We start from the raw sequence: 18,815 nt of genomic DNA on the forward strand, positions 1-18,815 counted from the left end.
GCGATACATGCATTTTGAATCACGTATTCCAGAATTGATGTTTTTTTGCGAGTCATACACACTATTAATGGGTTCATATGCAGCCACTCGCGGTTGCTTACAATCATCACAAGGTAAAAAAAAAGAATACGAGTTTCTGATGGGATCCTGACCCACCCCGAATCGCGACAGTTCGTCAAATCGCTGCGGTGGGTGGCGGCAAATCGTCACTCAGCGGCACCACTGTGGTTGGCGCTGACTGTAGGGCGGATTCGCACGTAAGCTCACAACGACAACAACCCTCGTTCACCACTTAAGTTTGCGGTGATGTCACCGCGGTGCTTGTGCTAGAACAGATGTCACCGCGGTGCTTGTGCCAGACCAGGTGCACTGTGAGACTTACCCGAAGTGTCATAACACCGCTCAGAAGGAGGTCACGGGACAGAACTCGGCTATTGGGAGTTAAACTGAGATAAACTTGCAGATGTGCTCTTTCTCACTGCGCCAACTTGCTGTGTTTTAGCCGCCCGGTGCTCTGCTCGTCGTTGCGAGCATCGCTCCAGGAGGGCGACTGCCTCCAACTGCCCAGTAGCGTCCTTCACGAGCCTCTTATCTTAACACCGCTAGCATCAGTCATCGGCAAGTCCGATCGGCTCCGCATCATCCCGTACCACGTCAAGCCCATCTGTTCTCGAGCCCGTGCCGCGCCCGTTTAGCCCCCTCTATCCGGCCGAACGTAAGCTGCTTGGACTTCGTACACACGCAGTCGTGCGGGTACAGGTGCAGACGTACGTGCCGAGCTGTACCCAAATCTGCGTCCACTCCCCCCCCCCCTCCCGCACAGATGCCCTGGGTCAGCCGGCATTGGCATACGCGGTGCCTCGTATCGCTTTCAGGGCAATTACCCCCATTTACTCGCTAATTTTGACTTGATTACATACGTACAAAATGTTTAAAAGGGACGCTAAATTGAGAGTAGTTTATTTAAAGTGGCTAACAAAGTTCAGTTGGCACATAATTGCATCATTATGCTTTAATTGCCGAACGCTCTGTCTCCGCGACACTCGATGGTGAGCGTGGGCAGCAGCAGGGCGGCCGATCTAGCTGCCGCCGTCAACCCGGAAGGTGCTTGGGGGAAGAGGGCCCACGGGTCGGCCATTGTCAATCTGGGCTACCACATCACCACCGGGGATCCTTCCTCCGGACGCAAGATAAAAAAAAATTCATTCTCAAGCGCCAACACGTGCCCGACTGATGCTCGGATAGGTGGCTTCTGTAACGCCACAAATAAACCACAATACCTTGCTGATCTGGTTAAGGGGCGTTAACCATCACGTGAACTCCGGTCATCCTCGTAGAGGCTTTTAGCTACCCACCAAACAAAGATGGCCACCGCATCGCGCGCTTTCAGATGCGCTTCTGCGGCTGTCTGGAACGCTCTTCCGATATTAGAAAGCCACTGGAGCTATGCACTTTTAAATCTCGATTGAAAACTCCTTTCTAACTGCTTTTTTGTGTTTCGTTTGTTGTCCTTCCCCCGCACCTCCGATGAGCACGGTTGCCTACATACTTTGTCAAAGTAATTTTATGTACACACGTGCAGCACTGTACAGGTGAGGGTTTTTGAATCAATCGCGTCGTGAACTCCCTCCCAGTCCGTGGGTGACAAGGAGTGGCAATACCCTGGCTTGCTAGAAGGCAGTACAGCAAAGGTGCACTCCCATCTGCTCCATCTGCATGGGACAGAGGGTTGCCCCCCCTTTGCATGCGTGGGTGTTCTCGGGCTGCTCTGGTTTTCCTACCACACGGTAAACGCTCATGAATTGGCCGGTAACACCTTAATATATAGCGGACCGCAGAGCGTAAGGGAAGGAGGGGGGAATTTGGTGCTGGCTGCTGCTGCTGCTTACATGCTCATCTTTGGCTCCTTCGTGTCTCTGAGTCGTAATCTCTCCTCGAGAATGAGCGTATTGTTACAAGTTTAAATAATTATAATATTATATACCGCCAAAGCCTCATTGAGTCCCAAGACTCAATTTTAGGAGAGTTATCCTTGGGATGTTTGACTAATCTCTTATTGAACATATGCGTGTATCAATTATTATACCAATAGTTTTTTGTTATTAACACAAATGAAAAATGTATATTCTGAGTCTAAAATAAACAAAAGTGGCGAGCAATAAACCTTTCCAAGGAAAGTAAAAAAAAACTACAAACTGAGAAACGTTTCTAAATGGGAAGAAAAAAAAATGCAACCTTTTTGGCCAACAAACCCTCAAGGTAAAAATATCCCATTGGCAATTGTGCAACGCAAGACGCGCACACACGCGTATCGACACTCAACACGCAGTCCCACACTCTTTTATATATATTTAAAAAACACTGAACATTTGGCGGCTGGCAGGAGACTTGGGAATAGCAGTGCGAAGTATAGACCAAACGGGGGGAAAAAAAAGAAATGGAAGATTTATTTTATTTTATTTCGCTGCCAGCCTTTTGATACGGTTGAAATTTTAACAAAATCAAAAACGTAATGATGCGAACATTTTCTGGGCATAAAAAAAGTCTGAAATGAACAAAAAAAACACCGCGTTGAACGGCAGAGGAGGCTGTGGCTGCTGGGGGAGATGGAGGAGGAGGTGGTGGTGGAGCAGGAGGAGGAGGTGGTGGTGGAGGCAGGGAGGGAGGGTTTCCTCGCGAGTAGCGGATGATGATTATGCCGCGCGGAGCGTGCCGGGCGCCCCACGCGGGCGGTTACACAGTAAAAGACTCCTGAGGGTAATGTAATTAGCCTGTTACATCATTAACCTCCGCCGGCCCCATTAGACAAATGAGGCGCGATTTCGCCGCTAATTATTCATCTGGCAATTAGCGTAGCGGGGAGGGCCATCGACTCCTCCTCCGCCACCGCCGCCGCCTCGGAGCCAGCGGGTTCCCGCACGCCCTCGCACGCACAGGAGGGAGTGCGGGAGAGACACGGGGAGGGGTGAGGGGAGGGAGGGGATGAGATGAGATGGGGTGGAAGCAAGACGGACATGCCGACCGACGCACCGCGACGTGCACAGGCAGGAAAGGCCATAGGGCCCAGGGGATGCGAACAGACAACACGGCGCGCAGACAGTCGTGCGGTTGGGCTGGCAAAGAAGATAGGCAGGGAGGGATATTTACGTACAGTATTTGCAGACAGACAAGAGGTAGGCTTACAGACAGGTAGAGACAAACACAAAATACAAAGATCCCCCGAATAGCCTCAATGAGTAGCGCGTAGCAGGACCTATGAAGGCCGGCACGGCAAACGACGAGGGGGTGGGTGGCCAACACCACGCCCGGTCGCCTTTGTCTCCCCCAGTGGTGATGTTTAAACACCGCACCAGGTACTCATTTGAGGCTGACTCGACCTAGGGGAGGCCCAGGTACCGGTTCAAATAATTGTCACCGGTGTTGGCCTTGAGTGGGAAGAAAGTACCACCTCCATGCAAACAGAATGAAGGAGAGTCGCAGACGTGAGGTGGTGGTTTGGCAGGCGCGAAGCGAGACGGGCAGACTTACATACTCGCAAACAAAATAGACGTAACGGATCGGCAGGTAGACACGCAGACGTACAGACAACACTGACACCACCACCTTCAAAGAGTGCTCTTTGGTTAACAATGGAGTGCGGAGAGACACCAGGGAGAGGATAATCAGGCGAATTGGCATGGACAGAGAAGACGAGGGACTGAGATACGCAGCGAAATGGAAAGATGATGACGACTATGATGATGATGACGACTGTGACGATGATGGCTAGCAGGCAGAGCGGGGAGTGCATGGGTCACGTGTAACAGAAGGCAGAGCGAGGCGCATGAAGGTTGCTGTGGAATGCCTGGCAGACAAAGACCCCCTGTGTAGCCTTAACAGACTGGGGTAAAGTGCTGTTAGCGAGTAGCACCTATGAAGGCCGGCACGGCACACGAGGGGGTGGTGTGACCAACACCACGCCCGGCCCGCCTTTGTTTCCCCAAGTGGCGACATTTACACATTGCACTGGGTACTCATTTAAGGCCGAGTCGACCTAGGGGGGGGGGGGGAGGCCCACGACCGGTTCAGATAATCGTCGCTGGGTGTTGGTTGCCGGCCGTGAGCGAGCATCGAACTCGGGTCGCCGGGTTCGTAGTGCAGCGTAGCGCTAACTGCCACACCACCGCTCCCCGCGCGCTTGTGCGTGAGCACACAGCCGACTGAAAGCGAGAATGGGCAGGAGACTGCATCCCACGTGCAGCGCCCGCGCTGCAATTCCAATGCATATTAATGTCCTTTATTTAGAAGCTACCCCCGCACTGTATCGCTCCCCGAGGCGGCAGCGCTTACACCAACAGGGCAAGGGGCCACGGTTTGCCAGTCGTGGGAGCGGGGGGGGGGTGAGATGAGGGGGGGGGGAGGTGAGATGAGGAGGGGGGTGACGTGGTGGGGGAAGGAAATCGCTCGACGTGCGAAAATAATTTTTTTGGGACGAGCGGATATCATTTCACATCTTTCGGAGGTAGCGAAACCAGCGGCCCAGGGTGTTGTTGCAGGAGACACGGTGTGGGCATTGGTTATTTAATTATTTATTGTTTCCCTCTCGCTCCCCCCCCCCCAACAAAGGATTGTGGAATGACACCGGAGGAATGGGGAGCACTGAGCTCTTTGTAATAATACGCGGGTGTCGTGTTCCACTATAATAAGTGTTATGTCCTCCAGCTCACCGGGGTGCCTTAGTTTGGCTCTGAGAGCCCTGGGCGCTGTTGTTGTTGTTGAATCTTACGAATAAACCTTGAGCAGACATGTGACGGAGGTGTGCGGAAAAGAGACAGACAAATGGATAGACGGACAGAGATGGATGCATGGATGGAAGTTCGAACGGTCGGACAGAATAATGGACGGACAGGCATGTACAGCTTTACATGGACGGATGAATGAAATGAGAGGACAGGCGGACAGGCTATGGAAACCTCAAAACTAAGGCCAGTAATGTAGACAAGTTTAATAATGGGGGCTGACAGGCAGGTGGATGGACAGACCGGTGGACGGCGAGACAGAACGGACAAACATACAGAACTACGGACGGATGTACAGATGGATGTGTACATCTGTCCTGTCCTGACAGACAGATGGAGATGGACGGAGGGTAGAAGTTCAAATTAACCGATGAACGGGTGGACAGACAGACAGAAGCATGGACAGAATGGATGAACAGGCAGGCAGGCAGGAAGACAGAAATATGGATGTGGGCAAGGAGAGAGAGGGATGGGATGGGCACAAATTCGAAGAATGGGGGGCGGGGGGGGGCACACTCCATGAGCAGCACACTCCAGCTGTAGCCCTGGGCCAGAAAATCTCCCGCACTTAATTTTAATCGTGCGCCGTAAATTTGGAAATGGTAGGGGGGGGGAGTGGGAGGGAGGTTGAAAAAAAAACAATGTCTCGTAAAAGCCTCCCAGCGACCGAAAAACGCGTCGGCCCGTTTAATTGCGATGAGAAGTTTGATGCTCGTAAAGCTCTAGTGTGTGTGTGTGTGTACGACGGCTCATTAGCACTCCGTTAAGGTGCACCTTTAAGGCACAGCCCGCTCACCCGGCGGGCCCCCCCAACTCCCCCCGCCACCGATTTATGCGGTCCACAACGGTGGCGAGACTGAAATATTTACACGTTAAACTTTCTTTTCGCGTTATTCCCCCACCGTGTTACACGTGGCTTTGAAGCGCTTAAAAATTTGCCGGGGTTATTCTCTTTTCTTCCACCCCCCCCCCCTCCGCACGCGCTACTGGACGAGTTTTGGTGTCGTCTGGAGAAAATGGCGCTTGGCGACGCTATTAAGTTAAGAATGCATTTTAAATTTGCACACTTTTGCGACGACGTCTCCCGCCGCGGCATTTCCTTGTCAGCGTCCCCTCGTTAGCGCGGCCATTGACGATAACTAACAGCTCGATCGCGATCGTTTATGAAATCGAGAGCTCACTTTCTGAATCCAGTCTCTCCCCCCTTGTATTCCAAACTGAAAGAGAACAAAAAATAAAAAAAACGAGACTGCTCATCTCGGGTCACGAAGGTGGGGTCTGATGAAGGACACGTCCCCGATGTTATTTTTTTAAAGGCCGCCTTTGGTTCAAGCCGCGCCCGCGCGAGGCCATGACTGCAATTGGCCACAGGAGAAGCAGAGCGACGTTGACGCAAAATGAAATGACGACGACGCTCGCCGCTCCTGGCTAAACCTGGCGGCCGGGGTAGACTGGCGCTGGGGCAACGCAGACTTGAACGGGCGGCAATGCGATTGGCACGCAGCATTTGGAAAGGGAAAATGGTTACGTACGTTAATACGAGCGCAACCGTTTGCAGATTAAGATCCCGTTGCCTTTTTCACCCACCGTATGTGTGTGTAAACGGTGGCGTGTAAGAGCTAGCAAGCGGTGCCGAGGTTAGCACAATGCGTTGTGAAACCTGGCGACCTGAGTTCCGTTCCACAGTCCAAGGCTAACATCAGAGGCGGAGTGATTTCTGAACCGGTCCTGGGCACACCGTTCACCGACCTTCATCCAGCAGTAGAGGAGTGACATCGGCCCGTAAATGAACGTTTTATTTTTATAGTTTAAGTTTTGTGTTCATACGTCGCGGCTATTTTCATACTGAGCAACAACCTTTATCACATCGGGAACAAACTGGTTGCGCAACGATGCATCGGTTCACAGATTAAAGTCAATTATGCACACGATACACGCATTTATAATCGTGCGTGTGAGTGACCAATTGTATCATAAATGTTGCCGAGGATGTGCAAATGGTACGCTCAAGTCACGCTCAGGCCCATGGTGCGCACGTGAAAAGTATACAGGTGGGAAAGACAAAAAAACTGAACGAGAAACGACACAAACGATGACCCCTGAATCGTGACGACTCGTCGAGTCGCTGGGTGGAGGAGCGAATCGTTTTAACTCCCGAGTGAGAACAACAAGATCCTTGTGCAAGGGGAGACCTGGCCTACCTACCACAAGAAAACTCACACGAGGGAGCAGAGTACAACAGTTCAGCGCAAACATTTCTCAAGACCAACGGGAGGGAAACGGTTTTGCACGCGACGAACCGACTGACAGACCGACCGTTAACCCCCTCGCCTGGTATACAGGAGTTAGTGGGTTCCATCCCGACCCTGACACTTGCTATATATTTGGAGTTTGCGCGTCTCTCTCTGTGGTAGCGTGAATTTTTCTACGGGTCATCTGGGTTTTTTTTCCCCCCCCACATTTAGAATCGACGTCACGCGTTTTAGAATATATTTGGCTGCTATGAATTTCTCCGTGATGTTAAGCGCCACTTCGTTTCGAAGCTATCATTCGTGATTGGTCGGGTCGCAGCAGATAAAAAAAGTGCTATATAGTAGCTTTACCTGGTAAAATAAAATAAATAGTTTATGAAGGACAAAAGAGGATAGAGGGGTGGCCTCACTGCTGCGCCACTCGGCGGCACGGCTGGGTTGGAGAGGCCGGCCCTACGCCCGTGTAACCCAACGCTCGGCGTCACACGCGGCTGCACGGAGGGCCGTTTTATTACACGTGCAGCCTCTGTGCTCTCTTTACACGCACGCACAAAAAATCCCCCCCCCCCCGCGCAGCTTTGAAACGTAAACATCTGTGTCCTGTTCACGACGAACGCGGGCTTTGCAGGCAGACCTGGTGGCCCCAAAAAACCGGTGTACAGAATCAAAAGCGAGTATTCAAAATACCGGGGTGGTGGAGCTTACATAAGTAATTGAACAAAAAAAATTTCTACAATTTTAAAGTAAATAGATACGTAAAAAAATTAAAATCACTGGCACCAATGCTAACATACGAGAATAATGTGGGTCCACACGGCATACATTTATAGGAGGTGAAAGTACAGCAAGCGGGCCTCGTGAACCCATCTGTGCGGACTGTTGAGCATTATCCCTACTCGTACGTGCGTACGGGTTTTCTCCGTGTAGTCCGGTTTCCTTCCGAAACCTCACTCGTTCCTGAAAAAATTATCCACATCCTCGTGCAAGGCAGTCATAAAAAATGGCCTTAGGACCGACTGCGAGTGAGGCTTCCAGGGACGGTTCAGAACGTGTTAGAAAAAATTGGTTTAAACGACACCTATTTGAACCTTCAATTAGCACGCTTGTCTACGCAGTGTGCGAAAGAAGTTTAACATACATACGTACAGAAGAACGGTGTTGCGTTTTTGCTACGAGTTAGCAAGTTAGTCATTTTCATTACCCGCTGACAAGAGACGTGCGTTTCCTGCGCGAGGAGAGCCGGTAATGACGATAAAAAGAGACGCGAGGGAGCAGAGCAGATTGCCGTGCAAAAATGTCACCGAAATGGTATTTGAGTGCCAAATGTTCTTTTTGTTGTTCTTTTGCTGGGGCGGACAAGTCACATGACCTCCCTCTTGCAGCTCAAGTACAGCATGGCAGTCAGAATTAAATGTGCATGCTGTGAGAATGCAGCGAGTTTTTTCACAGCGAGCGTACATATCACGGGAAGGGAGCATGTTGAGGATGTGCAGATCGCAGGCGAAGGTAGTGTGCAGCAAGGTGCAGATCACGAGAAGGGAGTGTGCAGAGAGTTTTGAGATCATAGATTATAGGGAGTGTGCAGAGATCATACAAATCACAGGAAGGGAATGTGCAGCAAGTGTGCAGATAATGGGAAGGGAGTGTGTAGCGATTGTGCAGATTGGAAGGTGTGTGCAGCGAGTGTGTGGATCAATGGGGACTGTGCAGCAATGGTGCAGATCATGGGAAGGGAGGGTGTAGCGATGGTGCAGCTAGCAGGGAGGGTGCAGTGAATGTGTGGATCATGAGAAGGGATTGTGCAGAGCATGGGGAGGGAGGGTGTAGTGTGCCGTTACGATCGCAGGAAGGGAGTAGTGCAGCGAATCGTGCAGCTGGGTACGCGTTCTGATTGGCGTGTGCGGGTGGGTACTGCTCGAAAAGCACCACACCTGCGACAGCGGTTGCTGCTGCCGTGCGGTGTGGCGTGGCAACCTTTAAAAACGGCGCGATTAATGTCCGAAAAAGAGCCGCGGCACGGACGACAATTTAACGGACAGGTCGCAGCCCGGGAGGCGCTGCTGGAAAAATAAAACGCCTCCTGGAAAATGGAATACAGTGCGCGTGACAAGAACCACGGAGCCCGTTAACAAAAGCCAGGGGTTTGGGGTTGATTGGTGTGAGGGATAAGGTCCATGGTTAAGCCGTGGCTAAACTGGTCAGGGGGAGAGGGGATTAGCATCTGGGCTGGGGTCAGGTTTAAGGTCAGGGTTTATAAAGCGGTCGGGGGTTAAGGTCAGGTGTAGAAGGGGCAGGGTGGATCTTTGAGAAATCGGTCAGTCATGGTTGGCTACGGGAGGAATGGTGGGGGAGGGGTCCCTTTACCCAGAGATGACTCGTTTGGAATGTGTCTTCAAAAACACTAACGAGCAATGAAGGCTCGGCCGTGATGAAACGCAGAATGCTAAACATTTTCCCAGGTCGCAGTATTTTAACATATCACCGCTCCTCCCAGCTTTTTCTCCTGCAGCCACCATCTCCACCTCCGAGCATTTGCTTGGCCCAAGCCACAGCACAACCCCCCCCCCTACTCAACTCTCTCTCTCCCCCTCTCTCTCTCTCCCTCTTTGCTGCTCAGCCCTCCAGCGGCCGCCTGTGCATCGCCACGCTCTCCCCATCCCCCACACAACACACTGCACCGCCACCACCACCATGGCCACGGTCACCGCCACAGCCCCCCCACCTTAGTGGAAGCCGTGGACTGCCCCACGAAATGCAAAGCACGGACGGCGCGCGGCTACCCATCCCCACCCCACCACCCACCCCCATCGCCGCTCAATGTGACGCCGCGTATGGATCGCTGCTCTCCTGTCGTCAGGAAACGGGAAAATTCACGATCGATAGCGCTCTCCGCTCAGATAAAATCAATGAGCGCGCAGAAATATTTTACCAATCGCGCGCCGACGCCGTCGCTACCGCCCGCCGCCGGTGTGGGTGGGTGAGGTTTTGTGTGTGTTTGCAATACTTAACGTCGTGTTAAATACTGCAGATATTAGCAGCCACAGCAACAACGGCAGCAGCAGCAAGGAAACATTAACATTTATGTTAATCGAAACGTTAAAAAAATTTAAGCGCATTAAAACAACAAAAATCTTCTATGCATTTATTTCCCACCCACATTTTTTGTGTTATCAATCGGGCCATTTTTTTCTAATTTTTAAAAAATCTATCGACGCTTTATTTTTCATCGTAACGGGTTTAAATTCAGTTAGCTTTGCGCGGCAGGATAAAAACCTCTGCCCCCCCCCGCTCCCGGCCCCCTCGTTTCTCCATCGTTGATGGGAGGAGGAGACTGCATGCGCGGAGTGCTGCTCGCACGCCTGTCTCGCCGAATTTGCTCCAAATGCACTTGGTCACGCACTGTACTTTGCATTACAGGGATGGCCACGGGGAGGAAGGGAAGGGAGGGCAGGGAGGGGAGGGCAGGGAAAGGAGTGGTGGGGGCGGTGGGAGATGGGGAGGGCAAGTGGACAGGCAGTCAGGGCAAGCAGGCTGCTTGGGGGGTGTGGGGGTAGCGGTGGGGGAGCGGCGATGGGTGGCTGTTGTGTGTTGGATGGGGGAGGGCGGCGTCCGGCGGAAAGGGGAGGAGGGAACACGATGAGGTGGGGGAGAGACAGAGAGACACAGACACAGAGAGGTGTCTCGATTAAGCACGGAGCAAACAAGACGCTGCTCCGGCCGCGTCCGCCAATTACTTCACCAGGCGCTGCGAGCCGCCTGCCCCCCCCCCACAAAAAAAAAGCCGCCCCGCCTCGCTTTCTTTGGGCAATTTATTTTGGGAATATCCCTCCAGGAATACCGGAATGCCAGAAAGAGGAAGAGTGGTTGGGGTGTAGGGAGGTGGGTAGGTGAGGGAGGGAAGGGATGAGTGGGAGGTTGGGTGAAGGGTTCTGTGCTTGCGCAGGGAGGGAGGGAAGGGGGAGGGAGTTGGTGTGACACAGCCATCTGCATAATTCCCATCTCGCTGCACCCAGCAATCTAGGTCACATAATAGGGTATGCATGGCCTACGGCACGAGGTAAAATCTGGGATTGAGGACGCCGTGATTTCGTGGGCCCGGAGTTTGTAGAGCTGCCGCCGCCGCCTCCCCATGTGTGTTGTCTTTGTTTCAAGAATAATATTAAATGAGCAATGAGGGCACCATTTATTTTGTTTTGTTCGCCCCCCCCACCATCCTTATTTACCTATCTGATGAGCTGCTGGTGTTGTATTGCATCGTCGCGTTGCTACCGCGTGCTGATACAGTCCCTGGTAACTGCTTTTATTTTTCTCCGGGTCCCTCCAGGTTTTTTTCCCCCTCCACATTCAGAATGAACATCACGCGTTTTAAGAGTTATTTGGCTGCTCTAAATTTCAAACGCGGTAAGCCACTTTCGTTGAGCTATCATTTGTGTTAGCCAGGTTGTCTCTGAAAAAAAAAAGCTATATTAGCTCAGTGAGCCTTACCTGGTAAAATTAAACCAAAATTGTTCATGCCCTCATTTATGTACGTTTTATAATTACTGTATCATTAAAATCGCTTTTCCATTTTTTACATTAACACTACTGTCGGCACATAATTCACTTACAAATGTCTACACAAATACAATTCAAAACACCAGCCACAATCTTGTTATTGTTTAGTCTACTGTACGTGGTTTTTGTTTGCAATGGCCATGTCCACCCATCCATCTCTACACACACCTACCTAATGCCTCCTGAACCCCAACATTTCGATTAAATTTCCCGTCTAAACGAAAAACAATTATACGCAACAACAACAATATCACAAAACACAAGCTACCTGCAGCAACAGGGCCGAGAAATATCACACGCCGACAGTCACAAATGTTCAGACGATGACCCTGACGGACAACTGGACACCCGTGTGTCTCTCGGTCTCTCTCGGTCTGTCTCTTGTCCTCTGCTCTTTCATGTCATTTGATTCCTCCTGCCCCAACGCCTTTTGCCATTTCATAACCAATCCAAATATTTGTTACTGGAAGAATCCGATGAGCTATAAAGCTCTGTTTTTCTTCCCAGACGGTCCAGTAGTTGAACAGATGTTCGATAGCAAATGAGGCAGAGCAGGCCCGCAGAATGCTGGCACGGTAGTGTGGCAACCCGTCCCAGAATCGTTTTCTGTTCAAGGTACCTTTTTTCTATCATCCTGGGAAATCTATCACTCTCCACGGGACATAAAAAAAGTCCTGGATTTTTTTTGTCAGTTGTGAAAACATAATTATTATAAGCAGCATCATCATCATCCTCATCTCGGAGACAAAAAACCCACGGGCCAGCTGGACCCCAGCTAGCCGGATTTCGCATTGCGCCTACACCAGATGAGCTATTACATAAAATCGAAGTATTTAAATCGCAAGAATATTATCAATGTAATGAAGTAACTTGCACAGTTCACACTTTACAGTGCATTATGTGATATAACGGATGTCATGAAATGCACACGAGCGCGTTAAATTGTGCACAATTTGTCATACATGTAGTTCAAAGTGTTACATTTAATGTAGTTGCGGTAATCTCTTAGTGGTGGGGCGATCGGGGGGAGGGGTGGTGATGGATGGTAACATCAACACCACCGCACATAAGTACAGAGAATACACACACATACAGTACACTTTTGTGTTTTTTTTGCTCTGTGACAACAACACGCACACACATTACACAATCAATTCACACGCATCACATAGGTGCACGCAAACTGCACAGGGCGGGGATTCGGATGTTTCGTGACCCCCCAATTAATTTGACCCCTAACATTTTTTTCCCTCCTTTGCACTTCCGTTTTAAATAAACATTACTTTATACAATATTAAGTTTTAGAATTAAATGGAGGGGGGTGGGGGGGGGTCAAAAGACATCTGCACCACGCTGTACAATACATGGCGTTATTGTATTGGGGATAGCTTTTTTTTACAATGATTCTCACTGAAAGCACGCCTGGCCAGATCGTTCCACTTGGCTGGATCAGGGCTCCCAACCTATGGCCTGGGCTTGCCGGGGTTTTACTGTTCTGTACTCTACAATAAATACACCGCAGTGGGCTACGTACGGTGCGAAAGAAGTTCATAGATACATTTACGCGTACAGTAGCGCTCCCCTCTCTCTCGGTATCCGTCTGATATTAGTCAGCCCCTGGCTATTTCTAGCTCAGGTGGCATTCAACTCTGTCTCGCTACTGCCTCTCCTTCCCCTGCTGCGGCTGAACTACCCCGTGAGCTGGTTGAACTACCAATGAGCCGCGGTCATGCCGAGGTTCGGGGTGAAGAGGGGGGGGGGTTACCAACTCTTGACTGAAGCTATTCCAGGATGGTTGGCAACTCTAGATGCAGGGCACAAACCGGGTTTTTTTCTCTCCGCTCTCTCCGATAGGGGAACCACAGAGACTCGGTTACCGAACACAAAATAATGTGGGCTCAGTGTTTTGGGGGGTAGATGTATTTTTAAATAAATAAAGAATGGTGTTTGTGGTGGGTTTTTTTTTCCGGAGGCTGCACGCAAGGAGGAAACGTTTCGTCTGCCCTGGCCAAATCCGCCTTTCAAACGGCTCTCCGGTCTCAATGGGGCTCTCGGCCGGTTAGAAAAGAAAAAGTCTCGATAACAGATGGACGAATAAATGGATGGTTGCGCGATGATGGTGACTTTGACTGACGATGACGGATGATGACCGACTTTATTTTTCAAGATTTCTTTGCTCCAATTTCTATCTGCTTCATTTACTCTACGTTTTTACAAATTATTTATTTTTAGCTGTTACCATTTTTTACCGACCGAGGTCACTCTTGACGAATGAGACTTATCCTGGCCTCTTGAGTTCTCCCCTGACCATCATCTCGGTACCCAAGCCCCCTCTTCTGGCCTAGAGGTATCTTCTGACGGCCACACCTCTGTACCTTGCCGTGCCCTAACCCCTCAAGTTCTGGCATCCCGATTCTGCTTGCTATTCCGCTCTTCACACCGAGCCTGTAAATAATTCACCCTCTGCAGCCCTCGCCTGCACCAAAGACAAAGATCCCCCCTTTCCCTCCCCCCGTATAGCCTTAACGGACTGTTGGGGCAAGTGCTGTTAACGAGTAGCACCTATGAAGGCCGGCACGGCACACGAAGGGGTGGGTGGCCAGCACCACGCTGGGCCACCTTTGTCTCCCCTAGTGGTGATGTTTACACGCCACACCAGGTACTCATTTGAGGCTGCGTCCACCTAGGGGAGGCCAAGGATCGGTTCAGATGATCGTCACTGGTGTTGGTCGTGAGCAGGAATTGAACGCGGATCCCCGGGTTCGGAGCGCAGCGCGCTTATCGCTACACTACCGCTCACCACCACAGAAAGTCGATTGTCACGATTCTAGATCCTAATTCGATTCCGGTATCAATTTAGCATCTTGTTTTTAACCATCTCGTTTCTAAAGTTTATGTCTGATCCATTATCCTAAGTGAGACAGCATCAAATTCTCATAAATAATCAATAATCGACGATTGCAGGCATTAATCAATCCGTCTATCGTGAGCGTAAGCATATCAATGAGCCACCGCATGCCAACTTGTCCGCAAGTTTTCTAGATTCCAGACCCCGAGCCCCTTAAACCCAAGAGCCTATCCCGTACGACCAACATCCCGTCACCGATGCCCAATTCAGCTGGCTCATTGTGTCACCACTAACCGAGCGACACTTTCTCGGCAAGATCACGACTATACGATCGTTATCGTAAAAATTGTAAACATCATTATCAGCATCATCGTCATCGTCATAACCCACCACACTCCCATGCCGAGTGTCACTAAACTGTGACAACCCAAATGGAACTGGTAAAACAAAACCAGTAAAATGCTTCTGTTGAGAAAAAAAAACATTTGGATGTCATTTTAGAGCTTGTTCAACAGGGCTGTGTGCACTGCCGAGGAGAAGCCACACACTCGCACGGGCGCACACACGCTTGTGCGTGTGGGTGAGCGCACGCCGGGGAAAATAAAAAAAGCGCCGCCTGCGTTAGCAGCGGGAATTCATCACGCGTCGCAGACAGCCAGTCAAGTTCACCCACGACACCGGCGCACAATGGGTCCACACTCGCGAGCAGCCGTCCGCCCGCCCGCACGCATGCGGCCCGTCGCACGGAATGGGATGCGCGGAGCGGCGAGGCGGAACGGTGCAGTATGAGGTGGTGCGGGATGAGGTGGTGCGGGATGAGGTGCTGAAGGTGACCGCGTGTGAATCTCCAATCCCCCCCCCCCCCCCCGGTATGGAGGAGCGATCGCGGTTGGTCAGCGAGGTCGGGTGACCGCGTCGCACGCAGGGGCCATACCTGGAGCGTCTGCCACCCTCTTGTAGAGGCCGAGGAAAGCCGCTTCCGCCTCCTTACTTCTCCACAGCAGGGAATCGATCTGCGCCGAGAGAGAGAGAGCGAGAGAGGGAGGAGGGGGAAAACACAAACACAAGGGGGACGTTAAAAAAAAAGGCAAACGCGGATTCGACGAAACGAATAATGGAAATAATTTATTTGGCGACGGGCGGGGAAGGGGCCGGCCAGCCGGGTGCCGCGACGTACACGGGGACGCGCGATGGCGTGCGCCGTGCGGCGTGAGCGTCCATGCACACAAACACACGCGCGGGGGGAACGCACGCAAACGCTCCGCGGCGTGCGCACGCGCGCACGCCGTCGCGTCACGCGTTCCGGGGCCATCGGAGTGGGCGTCGGGAACCGGGGAGCGACAGACAGCGGAAACGCAGCGCGCGCGGGAGGGACGGAGTGCGGTGGGGGGGATGTGGAGGTGGTGGGGTGGTGGAGAGGGGAGGGCGGACGGGACCGAAAGAGGGAGGGCACAGGGGATGCATTCCGTTTCACGGCGGGCGGGCAAGGGAGGGAGGGAGCGGGTGGTGGGTGGGCGGGCGAGCGGGCGAGCGAGCGAGAGGGCGGGCGGGCGAGCGAGTGAGCTTCGTGATGACAACTCGGAGCCGGCACTTGTCCAGCCCGGGACTGCCGGCGAACGCGAGAACAAGCCTCGGCGCGAACATCGCGCCGTCGCGGAAACGGCGGGATTAAACACTCAAGAAATGAATACGATTATCATCAGGAATTGCTCTGACAAATGAGCCATCACGCAGCGTGTCCTAACGGGACGCCGATGAGGCTGAGGCGACTGGGATTTGAATGAATCACCGTTTTATTGTGGAGAGCGAGGCGGGGGGGGAGAAAAAACGCGTCGTGAAACATTTCCGCACGGCTCGCGCTCTCTCTCCCTCTCCTCCTCCAACCCAGCCACCCCACCCGTCCCGTCTCTTCCTCCTCTCCGCTCGCCTCCGTCCCCCCCGCCACCAACCCCACCGCCACCAACCCCACCGCCGTCGCCTTTCTCCACCCTCGTTCCTCCCGCCCCGCCTCCCCAATTTTTTTCTTTCCGCCCCAATTTCCCTAATGCAGCCCCCCGATACATATTAGGAAAAAATATTGCCTCCACTGACGAGCGAGCCAATAACGTGAGCGGGGGCGGCCGTGCTTCTAACGCCGTCTCCTCGCATATTCCCCACGTCGCCCGCGCCGCCCATCTCTCCCGAGCCACATTACGACGGAGGAGCGACATCACCAGGCCCCCGCCCGCCCGCCCTCTTCCCGAGCCCCACCTGGCGCGCCGGGGGGGGGGGGGCCCAGAGCCACCGCCGCCGCCGCCGCCAATGCCGCGCGAGAGACGTTACTCCGACAACCGTCGAGGGCACCCCTTAATTAAACACGGGTGGCCCTGCCGCTCGCATCCTTTTCGCGCCTCTGCCAAGGCACTGGTGTCAGGTGTCCGGGGCCTACGGGGTCAAAGGTTACCGTTTCGGGCCTACTTTGGTTCAGGTAGACGGGGCTAAGGTTGGAACTTTGGTTACAATTAGAGTGAGGTGGGGGGGGGGGGGTCGGGCGGGGGGGTGGTTACGGTTCGGGCAAAAGGTTAGGAGTTCAGGGTTTAAGGCTCGGAGGTTAGCGTTGAGGTTAGCAATTTAACTGCAATTAATTCGGCGGGTTAGGGGCGAAGGCAAGGGCTTTTAGATGTAGTTCTGGTTACGCCAGGGGTCGGCAACCAAACAAAAATATTTCAAGAGCCGCAATGCACTGTAGTGAATACGAGACGGTGGTCCTTAATAAGTAACGTCACGAGGCGTGGGCCCTTTAAAGAGCCGCAACGCAGCTTCGGAGCCGCAGGTTGCCGACCCCCCCTGTGCTCGCTGCAGTTGCTAAGCAGACGTTAGATTCCAGAGGGGGCCACCAAGATGAGAGGGCACAGCAGAAGACGGGGTGTGCCGCCCCCTCCATGAGCTAAATTCACTGTCGAGCGTTCCCCGCCCCCCCCCCCCGAACGTAGCGCCACGAAGGGAGGCACGGCGAAACGAGTTCCTCCACGTTCCCGCTCGCTATAATCGCTCGCTCGGGGTGACGGCAAAATAACAGGGTTTTGTCACAGGGATTGGTGGAGGTGGGGGGCATGGGTTAAGGGTGGGGTAAGAGATTACGGTTTTTGCAGGGATTCAGAAACGGACTCGCCAATATTTTTACCCGTGAAGGAGGAGGGGTGGGGGGGAGAAAGGCTTCTTCGATTCTTCGCGACCCGGCAACGTGCGCGAGTCCGTTTTTTTTGCGGGAAACTTTCGTCGCTGGCGCGGAATGCCGGGAGAGGGGGGCACAGCGGGGACGATCGGCGGACGCGGCGTGCGCGGGCCCCCCGGCCTCCCGCCGTAGTTCGGGCCGCCGTGGGCGACGCTAATCGGGAGGGGAGGGTGGAGTTGATCTATCGAGGGTCCCCCCGGGCCGATGGCCCCGAGTCTCTTGTGCGCTTGCGAGCGTGCGCCAGCTCTGCTGTCGCGACGTTCCTCCCGCATGTCTTCCGGTTCGAGATAAAAGCGAGAATGGAGCGCCCGAGATATTCTTCGCCCGGGGCATTTCGCCGGAATCGTGCGCGCAGACAAACATCCTTATCCACTGTTTGGATGATTGAATCGGTTGTTTACATTATGGATGTACGTACATACATGCGTACAGTATTGTAAACAGGCGAACAAGTGTTTGTTGTAGCAATATATTTTTTTAACAGTCTTTTTCCAAGCACGCGCAACATGCTCGCTGCGCGCGTGTGTACCGAGCAGGTACAATGTACGCACCAAACATACGCAAATGCACACGCTGCACACGCACACATGTACACCGCACATAAGCAGTATACACACAAGCGCGGTCGCTACGTGCACGCTACTCAGTTCACCACCCGCGCATGTTTGGAGGTGGGGGGCGGGGGGGGGTCACGGTTTTAGAACGGATTCTTTGCGCAAATGTAGCGCCTCTAGTGGCTGCATGAGTCACGAGAACCAGTCACCAGACACGACGTACACGAATTGGATAAATAATCGGTTACTGCTCGCGCGACTAAGGGGCCGTCCATAAATGACGTCACGCACCTGGGGGGGGGGGTCAGAAATTTGTGACGAAGGGGAGGGGGGGGGTTGAGAAATGTGACGTCACATAAAAATGCGCAACTTTAAATAAATATAGACAACACGTTCTACTTAATTAAATAGACTTTTTAATAAATGTTTTCTCCTACAACATCAGAGTGCAGCGCCACATTAAATACGCACTACAATGACAATAGTTTAAAGCGATTTGAAGCATGTTTTATTTGGGGGGGGGGCAGAGCTTTGTGCTGTCATATTTGAGGGGGGTGGTCTGACTTTGTGACGCCGTGTCACTAGGGGGGGGGGGGGTCAAAAATCGTCCAAAAT

General features: G+C 52.6%; 1 protein-coding gene across 15 annotated transcripts in view; it reads right to left on the reverse strand.

The window, feature by feature from the left end:
* LOC116939177 (homeobox protein cut-like 1) overlaps window positions 1-18,815 on the reverse strand; it is a 203,509-nt gene that overhangs the window by 78,227 nt on the left and 106,467 nt on the right. For 13 of the 15 annotated variants that reach the window (XM_032947256.2, XM_032947255.2, XM_032947252.2 and 10 more), the window contains one exon: window positions 15,367-15,445. In XM_032947256.2, the coding sequence (XP_032803147.2) occupies window positions 15,367-15,445 (79 nt within the window). Of the gene's footprint in view, window positions 1-15,366; window positions 15,446-15,609; window positions 15,832-18,815 lie in introns of those variants that run through there. The other 2 variants (XM_032947260.2, XM_032947261.2) reach the window with 2 other exon arrangements.

This window comes from Petromyzon marinus, chromosome 5 (assembly GCF_048934315.1).
Source record: "Petromyzon marinus isolate PM22_M1 ecotype Great Lakes invasive population chromosome 5, UKy_Petmar_22M1.pri1.0, whole genome shotgun sequence".
Classification (NCBI taxonomy): domain Eukaryota; kingdom Metazoa; phylum Chordata; class Hyperoartia; order Petromyzontiformes; family Petromyzontidae; genus Petromyzon; species Petromyzon marinus.